The sequence below is a fragment of the Cnephaeus nilssonii genome (assembly GCF_951640355.1).
Source record: "Cnephaeus nilssonii genome assembly, chromosome: 16".
Classification (NCBI taxonomy): domain Eukaryota; kingdom Metazoa; phylum Chordata; class Mammalia; order Chiroptera; family Vespertilionidae; genus Cnephaeus; species Cnephaeus nilssonii.
In genome coordinates, this window is record NC_137087.1 from 28,334,470 (window position 1) to 28,357,621 (window position 23,152).

The window sequence follows — 23,152 nt, forward strand, 5'->3', positions numbered from 1 at the left end:
TTAGAACAAGTAAATTTAAATCTTCTAAATTCTGATCATTAACTGCTTATCTGTAAGACTGCTTATTTCTAGTAAGAAACCAATTCATAATAAATCACTAGAGTATAAAGATTGAGTTCCTCTTTATTTTTTTCTAATCTGTCTTCTAAAAGATCCCCTGTAATTTGGAGGTCTTGTATTAATCATTTAAGGTGTTTTATACTCTTAATTTCAACTTTATAATGTTACAAAATTTATACCTTGGGAAGATTTCTGCATTTCACAGCAGAGGAACTAAGCAAAGATTCTGACAATATAATTTGATGTAGTTACCTTAAGGAACTTTCTTTATGATTCTAGTCTCTATCTAGATGAGAAAGCAATTTTCAACTCCTGGAAAAGTAACAAAAGTATTCCTTGGTGATGGGCTTAAGGAGGGAAAGAGTAAAAGAAAATTATATGCAAAAATAAATAAGAGAAAAAAAGAACTCCTGGGACATGAAAACACTTCTAAATATTGGGCCAAGAACAGTTTCCTCTATTCTGCCTAAAAAGGAACGTTAGTGGGCATAATGTAAGAGTGCAAGGAACTTGGCTTAGGTATATTCTACCGTGTACTGACACTGGACCATGGACATGAAATCTAAAAAGGAATGAGGGCACACCTATTTGACCGACCACAGTCCTGATAATCCTTTCATGTATGTATTACCTTTCTTTCTCTCCTCTGTCCTTGATTTTATTTTGTATTCTTTCCTGGTAGACAAAGTGTGTGAAGCTTTGAAAGTTTGATTGTGGTACAGGAACCTCTTCTCTTAGCCTGGCCATGATAGAGGAGGAAGAGGAAAGGGAGATAGCTGGGACATTGAAGTGCCTCTGAACAGCGTTCGTTATTTGGTTAATGGTGACATCAAAGTAGACTTGAGGTGTTTTGTGTTCTTTTTAACATTTTCCAGCCTCTGGTGTTATATTGTCAGAAATGGATTAACAAAAAGAACACCGGGGCTTCTAATCTTGAAAGGCATGAAATCAATACTAAAAAGACGAGGCCTCTGGTGGCATTTACCAGTGTACTTCCCTGGACTTGGCAACCCTAATCATGTAATGCACTACGGAGCTAACTCTGATTCCCTAGGGATGCATTAGGCAACCAGTGTGTGACCTCTTTGGCTTACCTTTGGACCTTCTCATTTCTCATTGTGCTCTTTTTCCACTAATGATTACAATGTAACAACCCATCTCTAAACTCAGCTGCATCATTTATTATTATTATCTCCCGTGGTTGTGTGAGTTGACTGGGCTCAGCTGGGTTCTGGAGATCTTTCATGTCAGATAGCAGCTGAGGCAGGAATAACATGGCCGGGTGTTCACTAGGGTGTCTTTATTCAAAGGTCTGTTACCTCAGATGGCTGGAATGGCTGGGGATTGCCTGGGCATCTCTGTCTTTCTGAGCCACCTCTTTACGGCTACCTTGAGCTTCTTCACAAGCATGGTGGTCTCAAGGGAGCAGAATGTCTTACAATTCGATTGGCTTTCCCCAAAACAAGTGTTCCAGTAGACTGAGGCAGGAACTATAAGGTTTCTTTTAACTCAGGCTCCGAAGTCATGCATAATTACTTCCCCTGCATTCTATTGTTCAAAAGTCAAGCCAGTGTACCAAACACTTGTAGGAAACATAAACCCACTCAAGTACTTCTTAGTAAGTAAAAACTGGTGTTTCTTGATAATATACAGAAGTGGGCAAAAGTAGGTCTACAGTTGTGAGTACACAAAACAGTTTATTCTTGTATTATGAATTATTGTATTATAACTATAAACTACTTTTGACCACCCCTGTGGTCAAAATATATTTTAGTTAAAATATATTTTAACTAAATATATCTGATGTTGTGTGAGTGTTGTCCATTAATAGAATTGCCTTTGTATAAGAAGTATTGGTCAGAAGCTGCCACTAATAAAATGTATTTTGGATTATAGAATCGATTAGAGGCAGGTAATAAATCACTCAACACAATTTATCTCATTCCTTTCTGAACTTGGTACAGTAGTGTGTTGTACCCAGTAGTAGTGTGTCATAATAATTATAGAATATTGTGTTTATTGAAAGGAAGGTAAGTTAGTTTTATTATTATTGTTCATTCATTCAATCAAATATTTGTTGACTGTCTATGATGAGCCAGGCCCAGTGTAAGCCTGTAGAGAACAGGGACAAATTCCTGCTATGGTTGGATTTTTGCCCTTACCAGTATAAATAGTAGCAATTTAAATGCTAACTATATGAGTTCATGCATTCAGATGCTTGGGCACTAGAGAAAACTGAGTCACAGAATAATAGTAACAATTAGTGCGCATTAAGCCCTTACTTTGCGCATTATTCCATTTAATCCCCCAGAAGGTTATTGGGATAGAGGCAGAGTTACTATTCCAGTTTTATAGAGGTTGAAACTGACTCAGAGTAAAGAGTGTTTCAAAGGTCACCTAATCAGTAGCAGTGGAACTTGGATTTTAATCCAGAGCACCTACTATGCAAAACTGTATTAAAATAATACCAATGCCTTTATTTCTGAATTCCCTAACTTGTAAGAAATGTTTTCACTTTATATACATACATATGTGTGTGTGTGTGTGTGTGTGTGTGTGTGTGTGTATTTTTTTAGAGAGGAATGAAGAGGGAGAGAGAGAAACATCAATGATGAGAGAGGGTCATTGATTGGCTGCTTCCTGCACATCCCCTACTGGGGATCAAGCCCACAACTTGGTCATGTGCTCTTGACCAGTATGGAACCCAGGACCCTTCAGTCCACAGGCTGATGCTCTATCCACTGAGACAAACAAGCTAGGGCTTCACTTTTCTAAAGTGGTAGGTGCATAATTTTTAATGTCATAATGCTATTTTAATTCATCTTTGATCAAATGTATTGACAGCTCCCACGCCTGCTCCAACCCCATGCTTCTTTTTGGTTTTACAGTGACCATTTCTGCAGTCTAAGAAGGATGGGTAAAGAGGAATGAAAACTTAATTTTATTGACATTTTACTGTCTACCAGCCCGTTATCAAGCTTGACATGCAAAAAAAGTGCTAAGTGACTGCAGAATGTAGATGGGAAAGAAAACACAACCACCAACCTCATTAATGAACGTAATCATGAATTCAAATATTCATGGGGCATTTACAATATGCCAGGCCCCGGAAAAATTTGGTTCCTAATCTGGGGGATCTCACCATCCAGTGGGAGACACTAAGCAGATGTGTCTCCTGGCAACACACTCTTGATAAGGGAAGCCCACCGGCGGGGCATCTCACTGAAGATGATGAGTGAGGGTGGGAGGAGTTCTAGAAATAGTCAAACGCTGGAGAAATTACTCAGATGCAGAAGAGGGGTAAAGGTTCCCTGAAGAGAATGCACCCTGTGCAGTGGCTCAAAGTCTAGGAGACTTTCAGGAATTCCAGGGACTGCAGTCGCTCTGCATAGCAGAGGGCAGGCTGGGTGTGTGTGGAGGAGTGGCCAGAGAGAGGCTGGCCAACAAGGACCCTTTTTGCATGGCAGTCCGTTTTGGACATTTTCTCCATTTTAACCATGACTTTCCCCAGGACCGGAAAGTATTCTTGCGCTGGGGAATATGTTTCCATGTGTGCCAGGCATTATAAAGGGCTTCCCTTGGATTTCTGCACATTTACAATGTTGATTACAGCCAGGCTGGCCACATGGAAACACCAGGTGTCGGAGTCCTATCATCTTCATATTCCATGAGTCATTTATTGATGCAGTTACTTATGCGTTTATCCAGGAAAACCGAATCCGTTTCCCACTTCGTCCGTTCTCCAGATTCAGATGTCAGTATGTTTAGGTAACAATCCAAGAGGGTAGATGCACTAGCATGAAACGGTGCTGCAGGCCACTTACTTCAGCAGGACGGTTTCAAACCCTTTACTTCCTTTCTAGCCTGTCTCCGGTGGTTCTGGAAAAGGGGAAAGAAATGGCCTCCGCGTGTGCCCAGGTGGAGGGTGCAGAGGGCCGCTTGGAGTTTCCAGCACTGCCAACGCACACAGGGTGGAGCAGCTGGGAAGGGGCCAGCAGTCCCGGGGAGAGGGAACACCTACCCGCCGCCCCACAGGCCTCTCCAGCCCACTCCACCCCGCCTCTCTCTCCCCAGGGACCTCCCAAGAGGGAGAGCCAGTGAGTCCCCTCCGAGTGTGTTAAAGAGTTGAAAGAACCTGTGCCCCAAATAAAGCAGAACCTCCACTCGCTTAGCTGGTCTCTTCCTGCGACTCCTGCTGAAAAGCAGCGGTGATGGTGATGGGTGAGGAGTGCCATCTCAAGAGCTTCTTGGGGAGTTTTGGGAATCACTGCTGCTTCCCTGGGCCCCACAGTTTCACAACCTCTTCTCAAGGGCAGGCCCTCCCTCCCTCTCTCTCTTTTCCCCCCTCCTTCCACCTGACAGGGACCATAAATAACCGAGGCTCCCGGTGTCCCAGCTGAGAACAAAGTTGAAAGTTTGCCGGGAGCTCCCGCCACTCCCCGCGGGGCCGCTTCTTTGTTTTCTTCTGCTTTTCCTCTACCTGGGTTGGCCGGCTCCTCATTCACGTGGGAGAAGAGTCACCTCCTCATGACAGGCAGCACCTCGCTCCCGGCCCTCCCAGGGTTTAAGGCTGTCTCGGTTACCCGGTTAGGCACGGAGCACTGGTATCAAATTACCGAAAGTCTACACTGGAGCTGCCCTCATATTTACATACAAATAACTCAGGGCTTGCATTTATGTCACCATTCGGTCCTGCTAGAGGCTTGCCAGAGGAGTTCTTAATCCAATCAGAAGGCGCTTTAAAAGGATGTCTGCGGAGTAATCAAAAGGATCTTAATCTCAATTAAGAGTAGCCAGGTTTTGTTGTTCTTCATTTCCTTTTTTTTTTTTTTTTGGTCTGAAATATTGAAAGTCTTTGAGCTCTGATGAGTAGGAGAAGATGTGTAATTCCTCAGTTGCCTACGAGGAGACGGAGATGCTGAGAGGAACTCAGCGGCGGTGGTGAAGACGGTGGATACACCCCAGGGACTGGTTTGTTTGGGCTGATTTGGAGGTAGATTCTAAATCACTGGTTAAGGAATTCCTGGAAACCTCAGGAAACATCTGATCCGCCCCTCCTGGTGAAAATGGCTTTGCGACAGAGTAAGATCTTTCTTTAAGTTGTACTTGGTGTGCACTGTTGTTTTTTTTTGTCTCATTTGTGGTGGTTGTGAAAATTAGCCCAGCTGTAAATAGTTACTTAAAATAATCTCTTGGTCGTGGGTCACAGAAGAAAGTTGATCTGTTTAGTATTTTACATTTGAAAAAACAACAACAGTAGTTGACAGTGTATTTTTAGTCTTGATTAGTAGTTTAAAAAGATGAGCCCTTGTGGTTTCCTGAGTTTAAATGAATGGAAAGTATAAATGGTACTGAGAAAGGAATTGGAAAATATCGCTGGAGCGGATGAATCACTCACCTTTGAGAAAACATAACACACGCTTTTGAAATCTCACGGGGCCAGCCAAGTTTGTGTCCAGAAAGAGAATGAGAGTCATAAAAAGGAGACAGAGTCTGCCTGTTTGCGGAAGGAACTTTGCCACGGCCTGTGCTACATTTTGCGATGGGAACCGTCCCAGGGGGCAAAAGCCTCTGGAAAACCTGCCCTGTCACTCTTGGAATGTGGTTTTTCCGTGTGAGGTCATGTTATGCATATGTAGCTAGTCAAAGCATTTTATGTGATGAACTCTTTGTATTGATGGCTAAAGAACAATTTATACAGTCCCTTTCCAAACTGCTGGAACTCCCATTTGATCTCTAAATTTCCAAGTAGCGTTCAGGCCTGGGGGCCGCTGGGCTGGGTTGTTCATTTGATGGGTTTAGAGACAGTTGCAAATTGGTGAGATTCAAAGTTCCCCAATTGAGCAGTTATCCTTCAGATTAAGTAACTTGCTAGTTTTTTGCATAAGCCCCAAACTGAAATCCTGGGTGTGAGAAGACTATTTAAACAAAACTCTCTTCCCACATATAATTTCCAGAACAGTAAGGAAGAGGTGGTTTTTATTTTGCAACAACGTCCATTCAAACAAGCTGCCCTCATCACAGTGCGTTGAGGAAAACTAATTGACATTAAAAAATCCTCCTTTCTACTTGGGGTTGGCGGGAGAGAAAATTTTTTTTTTTAAATTGGTACTTAACACCAGAGCTTTTTCTGCTACTTAAATTCACTCTTGAAATTATGAACTAACCTCTGCCCATACTTTTTCCTGCTAAACGGCAGCTACAAATATTATCCAGGGGACAGGAGAAGAGGACAGAGAGAATGGGTGATTTGCTGATGACCAAAGGAACAGGTTTCTCCACAACAGACGCATTTTCAAACGGGGAGCTTCTGATTGTGGCTTGCTTTGTCCCTCCGCAGGCGAAGACGCGCTGACGGGGGACACTGACAAGTACCTGGGGCCACAGGACCTCAAGGAGCTGGGCGACGATTCTCTGCCTGCCGAGGGCTACATGGGCTTCAGTCTTGGGGCCCGTTCTGCCAGGTATTTCATTGTTGCTGTTGTTGTTTTTCAGAGGTAATTTAAAACAACCATGATTTGTCATAAACCAAAATCATTTTCCATTTTCACCGTTATCCCCAAATATGCTCTTTGGATGAGGATGTCAATTTGGTGAAATGTTCGCTACTCCATTGTATGTGCTCCGCTATTTTCTTTCGTGGTGTTCAGTCCTTAATTGTCTATGATTGACCGTGTTAATGGTTCTCTTTCTCCCCCACCTTGCAGTCAGTCATGCTTCAAGCATACTAGCAAAAGGGCTCACAGGCAAAACTGGGAGAACCGATCTGGGTTATATGTTTCAAAATTAAATTTTGTTCTAATGGAAAGAAAAATCTTGTTTTCCAATAAGTAAGAAATGTTTGTGTTGGTTGTTCACTATTCTCTATTTGTTATTGAAAGAAAAATTCATATTTGAGACTATATATATATATATATATATATGGTTTATTAGATTTGCCTACCAAGTGTTTGAGTATCTCTTCTAAAACTTTCCCATTAGTTTGTTTTACAAGGGACATGTCAGGAGTGAAACAGTGACTTAGCAAGCCAGGAATAGTGGCAACTTCAATCCCTACAACTAAAGCATAAAACTTTGGTATGTGGAAAACCTTGGCTCAAACTTATCTGACAATGGTTGAAAGAAATAGGACCTTGTCCAGAATTTGGGGACTTCTTTTCCCTGGTTGGATTAACAGCTTGTTTGCTGACAGTCAAGTTATGTGAAAGCTAATAATTAAACCATCTGAGCCAGAGCCCTGGGGACATTTTCCTATAGTTTAAGTATCTGTTGTAAAAAGTTTCATTGTCTAATAGTAAATGGCACTTCCCACTAAGTAAACCTAAGAGTTAATTCTCAGTGTCCTTGATGTGGCCAGTTTAGAAACTGAATTGATGTTTTTTCGAGTTAATCTTTTTGTTTTTTAACAGAATTTGGAATCTCATGTAACTTAGTAGAATTTTTGCTTTATAAATATATCTATATATATCTATATATATGTATATAGATCTATATCTAAAGGCCTTAAAGTCTTCTTGTAACAGCTGTCATTAACAAGGAGGGGAAATAACCTTTAATATTTCATCTAACCACAGATAATAACAAATTATAACTAAAATGTGTAGAATCTTAAAGGATCTCAATCAAAAATTCTATTTAGAGATTTAATAGGCTTTGTAATCCAACAACCCGCTGATTTTCTTCCTGAGATAGTATATTAAAGTTAACATTTTGTTCATTACTCATTTGCATATAGAAAATTGTAGCAGCTGACGTCCAATGAGTGATGAAACCAGAATATTGTCTCATATTTTTTTCCCCAAGACGGTTGTGAGGCTTCCACTCTTCTGGTTTTTATTGTACCGTTATTATTATTTGTTGCTGTTATATGTAACTCATTTTTTTCTTTTACATTGGCAACTCATGTTATGCTCAGAGGCAAATATAAAAATAAATCATAAAGCCATTATGTTTTAAGGTATTCTTAGAGTATTGCCAAGTATAATATTCTGAGTGTAACATTTAAAAAGAAATACATTAAGTGTGTAACTCATTCAACCATAACATTTTTTTTCTTTTTTCCCCTGTCTGATTTTTTTTTTTTTTTGCTTCCTTCTTCTCCTGTGTTTTTGTAAAAATACTTTAAAATAGTCCCAAGATCAGGTAAGAAATGGCACTTTCCAGTGTCCCTGCCCTTCCCTGGCTCATTTTCTCATTTTTGTTTTCCTCAGCATTGTGCTGTGCTGTGCTGTGTTGTTCTGCCATGCGCTTTTCTGTTCTGCTCAGCTTTAGCATATCAGTGTTGTGATTCTGAGGAAATTAGCAAATAGGTACATGTTTGATAAGAAATGTTACTCATGCAACATTGAAGAAGGAATTTCTTTCGCTTCACAAGGTTTGTATGGTGCATGAAGTAACTGGAGAAATGTCCCTGGACTTAAAGAAAACATCTTGAAAAGCTGTTTGTCTGCTGGTTGTGTTTTATTTGAGTTGTGCTAAGCACACTGGTATAATTTTAAGAATCCTCAGGCATGTGGTTTTCTAACACTTCCTGTATTTAACACATAGGGTATACTGATGGCTACAAATAATATAGTTGACCTTAGTTAAAAAACGATTTAATGCTTTCCAGATCCCCATGCAAATAATGTCTAATTTTAGTAGCTGAAATTATTTCGGTATATTAAGGATTCCCAGTGAAGCTTGATGGATTTAATTGGCTCCATCTGCCTAATGTAAGTTGGTCTGGAACAGTTCAGAGTAAGAACTTCAGACAATAAAACGGAGACATCGTTAGGCCTTTCTGTTGGTAGCTCCCAGCTCGGGGCTCTGTCCTGTAGTTGGCACGCCTCTGAGTTAAAAGAAAGAGGATGCTTAAAAGGTATCAACCCATCTTAGATATAACTAAAAGCTGAAATCAAAATAAATATGTAATTATTTCTTTAAAATGTTAAGTCTTTGACCACGTCTACAGTACAACTGTTCTCAGGTATCACCAATATTAACATACACTGGAGGGACCATAACTTAAAGAAATGAGTGTCTGAGGGGGCAAGTGAGTTTCTCAAATCACACCCCTGCGGCAAAATAGAGCCTTGCTGTGAGTACTTAGAAGTTGCACTGTCTGATAGTGTAGCTCCTAGTGGCACAGCTATTTAGATGACAACTAGTTAAAATGAAATAAGATCTAAAATTCAGTTCTTCAGTCACCAGCCACACTCCAGGTGCTTGGCGGCCACACGTGGCCTGTGGACAGTGTTGGACAGTGCGGGTTTAGAACACATCTTTCATCGGGAAAAGTTCTGTTGGACAGTTGAGTTAGAGAGTAGAAAGAGAGTTCCTGCTTTAGGAAGTTTATATAATGTACTTGAGAGAATGTAAGGGGGCTAAAACAGGAATAACAGAAGGAAATGTTTGCAACTGAAATGGGGGTGGAGAGAAAGAGTTATGAATTATGGGGGTACAGAAGGCCCAAGTGTTCAAGGTCACATAGTTTACTAGGTAAGCTCCTCTATGCAGGGATAATGCTTACTTTTTTTCCCTTCTATATCCTGTTCTTAATATTTTTACTAGCTCCTAATAGCCACTTAGCAAATATTTGCTGAAGACACTAAGTAATTACTGTAGAATAATAGTCATTCTGGAGTTCTAGATCCCTCTAAGATTCTGGTGAAAGCGAAGGCTCTGACCCTAGAAGAATGTACCTCCTCATTTATGTAGATACTTCGAGTAATTCAGGGGCCTCTGTGTATCGATATGAAAATACTCACTTTAGGGTAATCTTTAGTAAGTAAGTGCAGAGGGGGAGAGAAATCGTTTTGTGCAAAGCAAGGAGTCATTCCTTATTCACCTCTCCCTTGCTCTTTTCCCGGTCTAGTACACACAAGGCCAAGGCCAGAGTCTGACTGAATCTACTGGTAAAGATTCCAGCAGCCACATTTACATTCAGGCAGTTTATTAATTACATAGGCAGAGACAGGTGCCACCTGCCATGGTCCTTGTCTGCCACACTAGCTGAGGAGCCAGTTCTAGACTGCAGCTACATGGTTTCGTGTTCTGCCACCCTCTGCCAAGGAGGATGGGCAGGAAGCCTCAGGAGGCAATGAAGAGCGGCCTGGTCACAGCCCACCGTGGCAGGTGAGAGAGGGAGGCATGAGGGAGATGCCTGAAGCAGCTCCCCACCTCCGTCCGCTGTGTTCCTGTAGCAACACAGGTGTTCTGCCAAGGCTCAGACCACCTCCGTGTCCCATGTGGACACGTGCAGGGTTACCAGGGACACTTCTCTGCTGCTTTTTTAAAGATTGAGATATAATCGACAAATAACATTATATTAGCTTCAGACGCACAATATAATGATTCCATAGGTGTATATATTGCAAAATGATTATCACAATAATTCTAGTTAACATCCGTCACCACACATAGTTACCATTTTTCTTTCTTGTGATGAGAACTTTTAAGATCTGCTCTCTTAGCGACTTTCAACTATATAACACAGCATTATTAACGATAACCGCCATGCTGCACATTACACGCCCAGGACTTACTTATTTTATAACTGGAATTTTGTACCTTTTGACCACCTTCAACCATTTCGCCCATCCCCGAACCCCTTGTCAGTTTTTAGTTTAGAGGTCAGTGTGGAGAGTGGCATTTGAGGGCATAAGGAAGCTTGCACTCTGGGAAGTTCAGGGGCTGTGTAGGATTTGAAGGCGGGTGGAAAGGAGAAGGTAGAAGGAGCAAGTAAGAAAAGGAAATAAAAAAGTGAGCTCACCTGGAATTGAAATTTTCAAGGCCGGAAAGATGGCGAAGATGATCATGTAAGATGGATTCATAACACTGCTTACTTCCTTCTTGATGCTTTCCCTGAGTAGCAACCATAAACCTTTCGATAATTTAACCCTATATCTAGCTCCCAAGACACATAAACAGAACCATTCACAGCAGACATAATTGCATTGAATAATGCAAGCTAAACAGATATGGACCAGAAAGAGAGGAGACTAACATAAGGTCTTACCATAGAAAAATCTCTCAGTTTATCAAATTATCTGGAATGATCTGGTTCTTCTCAATTGTCATGTTGGTTTGACTGTCACAATGCAGCATCCAAAGTTTTCATGCATTTCATCTTCTCACAGATTTAACACCAATTGACCAAATTTTAAACAAAACCTGATCATGAGATTGTCCAAGCTTAAGAGATTTCCTCAAATATAAGGGATTTTATTTTTGACCATGTGTTTTCAAGAACAACTTTTGTTGATATTTTTAGCCATCTTGCCTGTTTTTAAAGTTGCATGCATTAATTTTTTTTTATTCATCTCATCATCATCTACCACTCTTGAATGGTTAACTGTAAATACAACAGCCTCCGCTCCTTCAGTTCGGATAGGTCTTACACCTTGAACAGAAGCTCCTATGCCCGGGACAGCATGATGATCGAAGAACTCCTGGTACCATCCAAAGAGCAGGTAGGCATTCTTTTTAAAAAATACTCTTTGATTGTTAAACTTCCATTTGTATGTTTGAATCAAACTCTTTGTCCCATGACAAGAACTATATTTCTGCATGTTTCATTTTGCATTTGTAAATCTCTCTGTATTGCCACTTAAAGAAAAAAAAAATTATCAGCCCAGCCAGTGTTGCTCTGTGGTTGAGCATAGATCTGGGTTGCAGGCTCAATCCCCAGTATGGGGCGTGCAGGAGGCAGCTGATCAATTATTCTCTCTCTCATCATTGATGTTTCTATCTGTCTCTCCCTCTTCCTTCCTCTCTGAAATCAATAAAAATATATATTTTTTAAAATCAATTGTGCCGTAAATGGAAATAACCTTCTCTTCCTCAGTGCGTCCCTAAAAATCTCACAGAGGAAAAACTCAGAAAGTCCTAGGCAAAGCATGGATCTCTTTTCTCATTTCTAGGTCTAATCTAGTTTAATTTTTAAAAAGAGTTAATAATAATAATTGGTGGGTAAAGCTATTTACATTATCCACATGAATGTTTGATTTTCCTAAACAAACTTTTTGTTAATCTTCACCCGAGGAGATTTTTTCCATTGATTTTTTTTTTTTTTTTTTTTTTTTAGAGTTGAAGGGAGGGAGAAAGGGAAAGAAAGAAAAATATCGATGTGAGAGAGACACATTGATTGGTTACCTCCCGCACGCACCTTGACCAGAGCTGGGGATCAAACCTGCAGCCCAGATATCCGCCCTTGACCGGAAATCCAACCAGAGACTCTCGGGTGCATTGGCCAGTGCTCGAATCACTGAGCAATGCTGCCCAGGGCTTCCCAAACAAAATTTGTGTCATGTTGGGATTCGCTACAATTGTTTTTAGCAAGTAAAGATTAGATTGGTTCATGTTTTTGATTCCTTAGTTTCAAAGGTGTGTAATGGGCCTTCTCAAGATGTGATAGTATTTTGCTTTCTACCAGAATCTCCGCTAGGTTCACTTGGTGTTTGGGTGTTTCACTAGTTGTGGTTGAATAGATATTGGTTTAATACAAGAAGTCCCAGCAATGTAGTTCTGCTGCATATGGGCTCAGGATGGTTCATTATTCTAGAAATACACAATACCTGACTGTAAATTTGCATTCCTGAGTTGATGATGGATGAAATGGTTTGAACCATAAAGTTAATTTCGAAGGTGGCTTATAATACTGAACAATGTAGATGATTGGTGAAATGATGCTGGACTTATTCACTGCACAATGAAGGTAAATTTGAGCAGATGAATAAGATGATAAGCCGAGAGTCAGAACTTCAGGACTCCCACTTGTCTGGAGATGCTGATTTCCAGACACACAGATGTGCATTGTGCTTCACGAGGACCTACAATAAACATTTTATTATTTTACACTCTCTAGAACATTCTTAGCTTCCAGGCCTTCCAAGGTGAATACAGTGGCCATTCAGTTTTGTTTAGACAAAAACACCCTTTGTGGAATGATTACAGGTACGACAGTTTGTCATGGTTTACGTGGGTGTTAACACTAAAAAATCACTTGTCTCAAATAATGAAGCAAAGGATTTGGGTGTCAGGTGTTGTCCTGGTGTTGGTTGAGAAGTTCTGAAGAACTCTTTGCTTGGTTGGCTGTAGTCATTATTCTAGTCAGATCATCCTGATCTCTTGATGTTCCCAATTGAAATGAGATGTTCATGGGGTAATAATTACAAGTGTAAAAATGCCTGATATTCTCCATTTCCTAAAGAAACCACACAAAATTTATAAAATTGCAGGTGAAAGTATATTTGTTGTGTATCAGTGACATTTTTCTCTTGTATAAAACGTGTCTAGTTCTATACTGGAATAGCAAAATCCATGATTAAACTAATTATGGTTTATATTTCTGAATGTATTTGCTTTGTGGCAAGGGCCTGAAATTGGGATCACGATCACCATGACCTCACCATATTGCCACTACCACCACCATCCATCACTGCCACCATCACTTCCACCACCACCTCTGCCACCCACCACCACCACCATCACTTGCACCACTATTACCACCATAGTTACATTACCTCCCATGATCAGCACAGCAACCATAAAGTAAAATACTATAAATATTTGCAATACTGCAAGGTTACAGATGGACTTCTGAGGGTCCTCACACCATTCCCTGTTAGCTTTTACCTAGACCTACTTACTCAAGTGGAATGAAGGATTTGTGAAAAATAAAGGGTAAAGAGAAGTTTTGAGATAAAACTGATGTCCTTTTGCTCATTTTGTTGCTGTTTCGATTTCTGTGGATGTCACAGCACTCCTGTAGAACAGGCAGGGGAATGGAAGGCTTAGGACATCTTGAAACCTTTATGAAGAAATCTGAAGCTGATAACTGCAGAAGCAGGAAGTTGCTTTCTTTAATGACCACAGAGAATCCTATGGTCTGGCGAGCATGCCGTGTGGAAGGAGCATGTTTCATGAACATATAACCTTACTCCTGGCCACACTTTCATGATAAATTCCCCAGAGATTTGAAGAAAAAAAAAAAGTGTGGAAGGCATAAAAACATTGTAGTGACAGTTGGGGGCATTTGAAATTTTACTGGCTATCCCGTTAGGAAATAGTTAATTTTTTTAGCAGCTGTAACAGTATTGCAGCTCTACAGGGGACTATCTCTATTCCATGCAGGGGTATGCATTGCTGAAGTTTTCAGGAATGAAGTAATTATTAAGTCAGCTATTTATTTTCAAGTAGTTCAGCAGAAAAAAAAAAGTGTATGTGTGTGAAGAGAGAGAGAGAAAAAAAGCAAATGCGGCAAAATGTTAATTGTTTAACCTAGTGGAGTGTATATGGGTATTCCTTATACTGTTTTTTCAACTTTCTTATTTGTATGAACAACTTCAAAATAGAAAACCTGGAAGAAAGGGGAAAACAAATTCTGAAAGAGGTGTATTAACCTATTTAGTCCCAAGTGTCTCATTCATTATAGAAGAGAGAGAAAAGGCTAATTCTTCAAAAGAGAAGTTTCCAGAGGGAGGAGTCCAGTTACACTGTGCACGACTAGTGAGAAGCATTTACCTTAGCAGCTCATTTACATGCCTTACATTAAAATTTAAGTACAAGAAGTATTAGTTTATGTCTATCATGCCTCTGACTCTAGATTTATAAACTTCAAAGCAGAGTTTCTCCACAGTATTGATTTTGTCTGAAAGCATGCCAGAGGTCTTCGATCCTTAGAATTCCTAAAGCAATGTTACATGACTTACTGGCAGGTTTAAAACTGCCCTGTCATTGCCCAAAGTTGCTTTGACAAGGTAAGGCGGAAAATGAATAAAAATGAACTCTCTGCACACTCTTTTCAGCATGCGTAGACCTCACCCACATAACGCCTAGTTTATTTTCCTGCTGCTGCTGATTAAGCAGTTTGCACATTAACCACAGTTACAGGACAGTTGAGACCCAGGGTAATTCCCACAGGCCCGCCACCTGTGTGCTTGGAGGCAGGTGTGGAGGCCAGCACTGGGGAAGAGAGTTGGGCGAAGCAAGCCATCCTCCTTCCTTGCTGGGCCTTCACCAGGATTAGTCTGTAAACCACTCAGTCCTCCCTCCACCCCAGTCAAGAGTGGACTCTTTTTTTTTTTTTTTACTGTGATATGGGGTTATCCATGAACTCCTGATTCTTTCACCTTTTAATCAAGAGCCACCTTTAGATATGTTTCTGAAAATTATATGCAAATAAACCACATCTTGCATTTGTCAGAAGATTGACCCCTGGTGAGAATCACCCAATAAACTTTTATTTATTTATTTATTTATTTAAAATATATTTATTGATTGATTTCAGAGAGGAAGGAAGAGGGAGAGAGAGATAGAAACATCAATCATGAGAGAGAATCATTGATCAGCTGCCCCCTGCATACCCCACACTGGGAATCGAGCCCACAAACCGGGCATGTGCCTTGACTGGGAATTGAACCATGGCCACCTGGTTCATAGGTCAGTGCTTAACCACTGGGCCATGCTGACTGGATACCCAAAGAACTTTTAAAAAAACGATAGCTCAGTTCAGATTCAGTGGATCTGGGTGGGGCCTGGGCCTCGCATTTTTCAATGCACCCGGAACTGAAACGCACCGAGTCCTGGTGAGAGCACACATTGGAATCAACTGTGGCTGCTTGGAAAACAAGATGCCGACAGAATCAGAATCTCCCTAACAGGATTCCTGGGCATGTGTGTGTTTCTAACACCCCACGGGTTACCCTGGAATGCGTCTGTAGGTAGGAATCACTGATTTAGAGCACTCTGCCTGGGAGATCTTGTATATTGGCCAGTCGACATCTAATGCATGTGTTTTATAAGCTCAGAGTTGTGCATGTCAGATAGTCTTAGAGCAAGCATTCTTGGAAGCATTCCTTCCCAAACAGGTGGTAATAAGGAAAGAGATGACTCGAAGCTGAAGCCCAGTTGTGTAAGATGAATAGAAGAGACGGTTCTGTCATATCTCCTGACATAATTATGGGAAGCACTATCTGGTGCCGCTGTGCTGCTGTCTGTGATCCAGGTCAGCCAGGCCTCATCACATCAGTGGAGCACTTTAGAGGCCATAAGCGTCAGGAGATATGATGGTGATACTTGTGTGATGGTAGTGAAAACGGCTAATTTTGAGCTCCTGCTACACGCCAGGCACTAGTCTAAGTTTTACCAGCATTAACTCATATACCCTCCCAAAAACCCTATGAGATCACTTCTTGGCTCCATTGAAAAGATGAAGAAACTGAAGTGCACAGGCAGCTGATGTGACTTACCCCAGGGGACACAGCTGGTAAATGGCAGAGAGCCACTGGCCATCTGGCCCCAGGTTGCCTCCTTTTAATACTAATCCACAATTACACTGCACATCTGCATTGCTTAGTGTGAATGAGTGAGGAGGAAGCCAGCGAGAGCCCAGACTTGACTCTCCGCCCTCCAGGATCTCATACTTGTTAGTATTCTCAATATGGGTGTGGCACCACCCTGGCCAGGTGGCTCAGTTGGTTGGAGCATTGTTCCGTACACCAAAAGTGTAGTGGGCTCAGTTCCCGGTCAGGACACATACCTAGGTTGTGGGTTTGAACCCCAGTCAGTAAGCATATAGAGGGCAACCAAGTGATGTTTCATATCAATTTTTTTCTCTCTCTCCCTTCTTCTCTAATGAAATCAATAAAAAGAACCTAACCTTGGGTAAGGATTAATAAAAAAAATAACTACACATGCTTGTAAATATATATATATGGGTGTGGTACCATCTTCTTAATCCATTTTTTTGCATGAAGGATTATGTTTAGACATGTGTTCTTTATTATGCTTATTTCTAATTCCAATAATAAGTTCTTATTTAATATGCTTTAAAAGAAACCGGCAACTTACATTCAGCAACCAGACATGAAAATTATGGAGAAAATTATTCTGCTTAAAATTATGGCATATGAGACATCATTAAAGGAATGGAAATACTCAACCTTTACCTGAAAATGAGGTAGAAAGCATGATAGTGGTCTAAAAAAAATACTTTGAAGGCTAACTAATTATACTTCCTTTGAATGACCCTAGAAGTAGTTGTAAGACCAAGGGATGTATACTGCCAGCAGAAACATTCACTTCACTGTGATTTCTGGTGGCTATTCCAAGATGGGAGGAGAGCAGAAATCACTTACAGACATGGGTTGCTTTTGCCTGCATGCACCAATTCCACTCTCTTTACGTGGGCATCACAGGGTCTGATGCCAAAACTTCTGCCCCCACTCATCTCTCAGTTATGTAGTTGAGAAGGGGTTGAAATCCCTCCCTCTCCTCCAAGGATGAACCCCAAACCTGGCCCTTCAGAGCATTCCTTTTCCTAGATTACAATAACGACGTTAGGAGGAAATGTCAAATCTTAGCCAATCTAATGAGACTTAAATTTGAGACTTTGTCTAGCCTTTTGGGGATTGCTAAGCTATCCCGCTGATGTAAACCCAATGCTGCCGGGGGTGTAGCAAGCAGACCAAGGATCCCTACCATCTTTTGAACCATGGCTGGCCTCAGCCACGCCTGTAGTTAGTACCATCTAGACTTTCCCACTGTATAAACAGGTAAATTAATCTCAATCTCCCCCCTCCCGCCCCTAGGGAGAGGGTGTCTTAAGCCAGTTTAATTTGGGTTTCTGCCCTCGCTTGCTGTTGGTGGTCGTCAAACCTGGCATGAACAACCACATATCAAGGGCCATGTGCAAAGTCTTCTAACACCTTAAAGTGCCATCTAGCCTTGAGATTCTATTATTTTATGCTTTCTCTCTAGAAATAAATCTAAGTTTAACAAAATTAAAAGAAAATGAGCTGTGATTTAAGAGACAAGCTATAAACTTGGGTGTTCCCAAGGGGAAAAAACAAAAAAAACAAAAACCTCTTAGAAAGGCATTCTTTGCCAGCTGATCACTAAGGAATGAGCACCTTCCATTTCCTTTCCGTTCTGCTGAGAGAGGGCCAGTATGTTAATGAGAAGAGAGAAATGGGACAACTGTGCAACCCTGTCCCACTAATTAGATTGCTTTCATTTTGCAGACTTTCTCTCTCAGACCAGATTTACCCAAGTGTTTTATGCCTAAAAGGACAAGTGGCAGGGACTCAAAAGGTGACCCGTTTTGAAGGTTTAACGGAGGTGGTGTTAACAGTTGCATTGGCCATTTGAATGGTAACTGTGGAGAGGACTCTGTGGTTAATATTATATTATAATATTAAGGCCTTATTAGAGTCTTCCCCTACCTGGAGGGAATTGTCACATCGTAACTCTTCTCATTTACCTCAGAGCCTGGGATTCTAGCTCCTTTGGGTTAGATGGGGCCTTTTTTGAGGCGAAGTAAGGATGATCTCATGTATATTTAGTCATAGATTGTGTGATGTACTACTTAATATGTTAGTAAGTCATGTGCAAATTGGAGGGTTCTTCAGGAGAGATTGCACATTTATTTTTTTAAGACCTAGCAATTTTCAGTTATCTTAGTAGTAGAAGAGGAGAACAATGCCAAACCCAAAAAGGTTGGTTATGATAATAGGTTTCCTTCTTTACCTCTCAAGCCCCTTCCACACACTCCTAAACCCCATACACACACCCTTCCCCCACATCAGCAGATTTACTTCCTGGAAGTTTCTCTCATTTAAGCTGGTTTCTAAGAGGCTCTAAAAAATGTGCATGGTGGTAAAAGGTAGCCAGCCTGGGAATAAAGATTTGCTAGAGATAGTCCCCTAGAAGATAAGCACTTTTGACTGCTGACATTTAATATGTTGCTTTTTCTCTTCCAAGTGCTTTGCCAGCATTACTCAGGTGATCCGGTCAACACTTCTGGCAGATTGGTCAGCAAGATTACAGATTTTTTTTGTCAATGTTGTGACTTAAGGTAGTACAGTTCCTTTAGACATCTTGAGCGGGATGTTTTAATACTCTCAGCTTCCACCCTGACCTTGATTCACCTTACTTTGTTGAAGTTGGTAGCTAAGTTATCTGGAAATCAATCAGATTTGGAAGTCCCAAAGAACCCAGCCTCATTCTGGTTTAGTAGCCTCAAATAGGTCTTAAGAGGTAATAATAGTTGACTTGAAGAAAAGAAATACTTTAAAAAAAAACAAACCTGCTTTAGTAAGCCTGTAAGTTTTACTTTATTTTGCTGCTTGAATCAGGTTTTCTCTTATGGAATCCTTATTTTAAGATGTAAAACATGATGCTTTGACATATGTATACATTGTGAAATGATTTCCACTATCAAACTAATTAATATATATACTTCGCCTTCAATAGTTACCATTTATTTTGTGTGATAAGAACACTTCAGATCTACTGTCTTAGCAAATTTCAAGTATATAATACATTATCATTAGCTACAGTTACCATGCAGTACATTGGGTTTCCAGAATTTATTCATCTTATAACTGAAACTTTATATCCTTTGATCAATATCTTCCTTTTCCCCCCACCCCATAAGCCTCTGGTAACCACCATTCTGTTCTCTGTGACTATGAATGATATAGTTTTTTAAAAGATGGCATTCATTCTTAAAATAATTTTTCCAAATAGTCGTGCTGAATGCCCAAACAGACCTACTCTCTATTTTGGTACCAGCTTGCCATTTCTTTCGCTCAATAACCGCTCTCGATCACCATAACTACAGGATTTAGTGCAGTACCTGTCACAACATTTTGTCAAATTAATCTTCTTATTTCATGCTTTTCGCCACCTTATGAAGTAGGTATTATCATTGCCACCTCACGGTCCAAGAGACTGGGGCCGGGAGGAGCATGTCACTCGCCCAGTGTCACATTAGATGGCACGAGATGGTAGAGCTGAGAATAGAATTTGTCTGATGGCTACTTGAACCCATTCTGCTGACCACTAAGCTGCAGGGCCACTCTAAGGAGGACGTGTGGCAGACCTGGGTAAAGCTAATTCGCCTCAGGAAGAGTTGGGGTTTAGACAAATATTTGTCACAGCCAAAATATCCCTTTGCTTGTTAATCCAATAGGGATTAACATCTCTGTAGTCCGATAAGACGTATGCTGTCCTAAAAAGCTACAAAGATGGCTGCAATGTTATTAAATTTAAGAAATTATCTTCCATTATAACAAACAAACCTGGGAGTATTAGCATGATTATTATCTGTGCTTTTGTTTGCATAGCAATTTAGAATTTCCAAATTGCTTTAGAATTACTTGGGTCATCCCGTCGTCTCAGTAAATTTGGGCAGTTCATATTATGTACCCATTACCCTAATGCAGAAATGGAGGTTCAGTGAGATTTTTTATGACTTGCCATTCACTGGGCTATGAAGTGACACAGCCCAAGTCATCTCTTCTATGTCCCAGGCAAGGGTGGGAACCTTTTTTCTGCCAAGGGCTATTTGGATATTTATAACATCATTCATGAGCCGTACAAAATTATCAACTTAAAAATTAGCCTGCTGTATTTGGTCAAGCATTTAATTAACTCGCCCCTAATGCCTTGGCAGGGCTGGACCAAATGATTTCTTGCCTTATACGGCCCTCGGGGCAGACGTTCCCCACCCCTGGTCTAAGAGAACTGATACCCACGTGGGTTCCCCTGCCCGGTCCTGTCAAGGCCTCCAGTTAACCTGCTGGTTTCCGGGCCAGCAAGGTTCACAGACAAGAACTGGTGTCATTCAGCGTGGGGGGTTGACAGTCAGCAGCCTGGAGAATCATCCAGTGTGGTAGCTAAGTAGATTTCTCTTTCTTTTCCTTGCAAATACTTTGTCTCCTGCCTCTCTTCTTCGGTGCCTGGACATTTATTTCCGGACCTGGGCATTCGGGTGTGTCCTCGTTTGTAAGGCCAGTGTGTACTTGCTCTCCTCTTCCCTCTGATGAATAGGGCTAGTGAGAAACTATTTTGGGAAGGTATTAAGCTCTTGGAGACAGTGATATCATCATTAGTCAGGCTTGGGACTCTATTAAATAATATGCATTTTTATTTTAATAGTATCCTTAATATCACTTGCAATGTTGAAAATGATGTGCTTATTTGTATCATTTTTGACATGGAAGTGTAAGGTCTTATTAAGTCAATGTGAATTTTTCCTTAATGTAGTGTTCTATTAAAGCCACCCAGTGGTGGGTTTTGGCCTTGTTTTGTTAAATGTTCAGAGTTTCTCTCTGAACTTGAGTTTCTTTCCTCATCTGTAAAATGGGTATCATATTGCCTCCCAAAGCTTCCGCGTTCTGAGGACTCAAAGAACAAATGAATGGAAAGGCCTAGTGATACTGCTGTTAACATGGGAACGTAAACATTTTTGAGTCAGTAAATAAGACCAAGGCATTTATAAGATGCATTCTTCTTACTGAACGGGCTCTGTTGGTTTGGTGCATACAACTGTGAATGGTCAGTGCTGACACTGGAATATCTTTGCTTCTGCTGTACTTTCCCCGCCGATTACCAGATTTTAACAAATGAGCTACTATGCATGAAAGTCCTTTGAAAAGTAGAAAATACTACACATTTAAAGAGACACTATAATTTCAGGCCAACATTTGGTGCCAGGCTTTTGATGATGTGTGTTTTAATTTAATCTCCATATCAACCAAACCTCAATGTGAAAATGAGAAAACTGAGACTGAGAAACGTTAAGAAACTTGCTAAGGTTCATGAAACATGCTGGTAATGTTGGGCATCTCCAAATGGGGCTTTAAATAAAGATAAGGAAAGGTCAGAGGCAAAATATTTCATTTATTCCTGATGAAGGCCAGGTTGAGGGCTGGCTTAGTGTCTGAGCCAAGTGGGTCTGCTAACTGAGCCTGTGAATGGCAGACCCCCTGCCCAGAGGCCAGCCTCACCAGCCGTCACAGAGGTGGATTTAGGGAGCAGAGGAGGATGTCTGTGCTCTGTGACCAAGCTCAGCCCAAGAGGGTGAAAATTGGATCTGAGCAGAGCCTTCCCAGCTACCTTTCCCAAATTTACCACTCAGATAAACCACTCCACAGTTTAAGGGTCAAAAGGAATATAAAAGGATAGGAAGAGGCCTAAGTTACACAATGGAGTTGCCATTCCGAAATGGAAAGCTTGGGAGTGGGAAAGAAGTGTTCTCTATTAGCAAGTGGCAACGGCAATTTTCAGATCCAAGTCTGTGACTAAACTTCAAAGCCAGTGTTTTCCACGAAACCCTGGGAACTCCCCTACTTGCTATGGGCAACTCAAGAGCCAACTCTGTTTCATCTCTTTTAACCATCATCACATGTGGTGTCCTATTTATCATTCTAAATGTCTATTTGATCAGTAACCAAGGAGGGGAAAGCTCTTTGTTGGTACCATGGTGCCATGCACAACATTTTGAAATTCATGATGTTTGTGAAAGTTAGTTAACAGCTCAAATTTCACATTTCAGCTTTAAGTAAACGCTAATCTGTAGAAATAAGTATTCAGAGAAGGGTGGCTTGGAAATGAAGCTACCAGTTCATTCTCTTTCTGTAAAGACCATAGGCTTCGTTGAATTGCTATATCTTTTATTTAGGTGGATGCGCTGTAGGAAGAGCATTTTGTGTGTCTGTATTGAGGTTACTAAAATTGTCAGGTCTTCCCATAAACCTAAGCAGACCTCTATGAGAAAAATAACTGGGACAAACATTGGGACATAGAGCTGATTGTTTTCAATAAGTATCTTTGTTCATTATACATTTGTTCATCTGTGTTAAGAGGGAGTTTCAGTGAGTGGCTAAGCATTGGGAGGGGGAAGGAGTTGGGAATAACTCGAAGTGGCATGGAATCCCAGTGAGCTGGCCTACCCCGGCTTCGATAAATATTGCATGATGGTGCTGATACCTTTTTGTGTGATATGTTCATTGTTTCAATAATTAATGTCACCAGTGCATGTTTCTAAGCCTGCCAAAGGTAAATAATTTACTGTAATTACCAAAGAAGAGTGATATTATTTATTTATTAGAAATTTAAAAGAAGGGGGGGGGTCCTTTGTGAAAAGTAACCTCAGGGCCTCACATGCAGAAGTTGCAGTTTGCTGAAAAGTAAAATTAGCAGCGCCACCCACTTTCTGTTGAATACTTTGCCCTGCTCTGAAGCTAGGTTAGTCGGGGTCTCCAAAAGTTAGTAAATAAGGCCAGACAAAAATTAACACCTAAGCTTTGGTTTACCCATATAG

At 40.8% G+C, this 23,152-nt stretch overlaps 1 protein-coding gene across 17 annotated transcripts in view; it reads left to right on the plus strand.

Annotated features, from left to right (window-relative positions):
- ANK3 (ankyrin 3) overlaps nucleotides 1-23,152 on the plus strand; it is a 597,115-nt gene that overhangs the window by 498,828 nt on the left and 75,135 nt on the right. For 16 of the 17 annotated variants that reach the window (XM_079793850.1, XM_079793863.1, XM_079793865.1 and 13 more), the window contains 2 exons: nucleotides 6,401-6,524; nucleotides 11,411-11,513. In XM_079793850.1, coding sequence (XP_079649976.1) covers nucleotides 6,401-6,524; nucleotides 11,411-11,513 — 227 coding nt within the window. The remainder of the gene's footprint in view (nucleotides 1-6,400; nucleotides 6,525-11,410; nucleotides 11,514-23,152) is intronic. The other variant, XM_079793859.1, reaches the window with a different exon arrangement.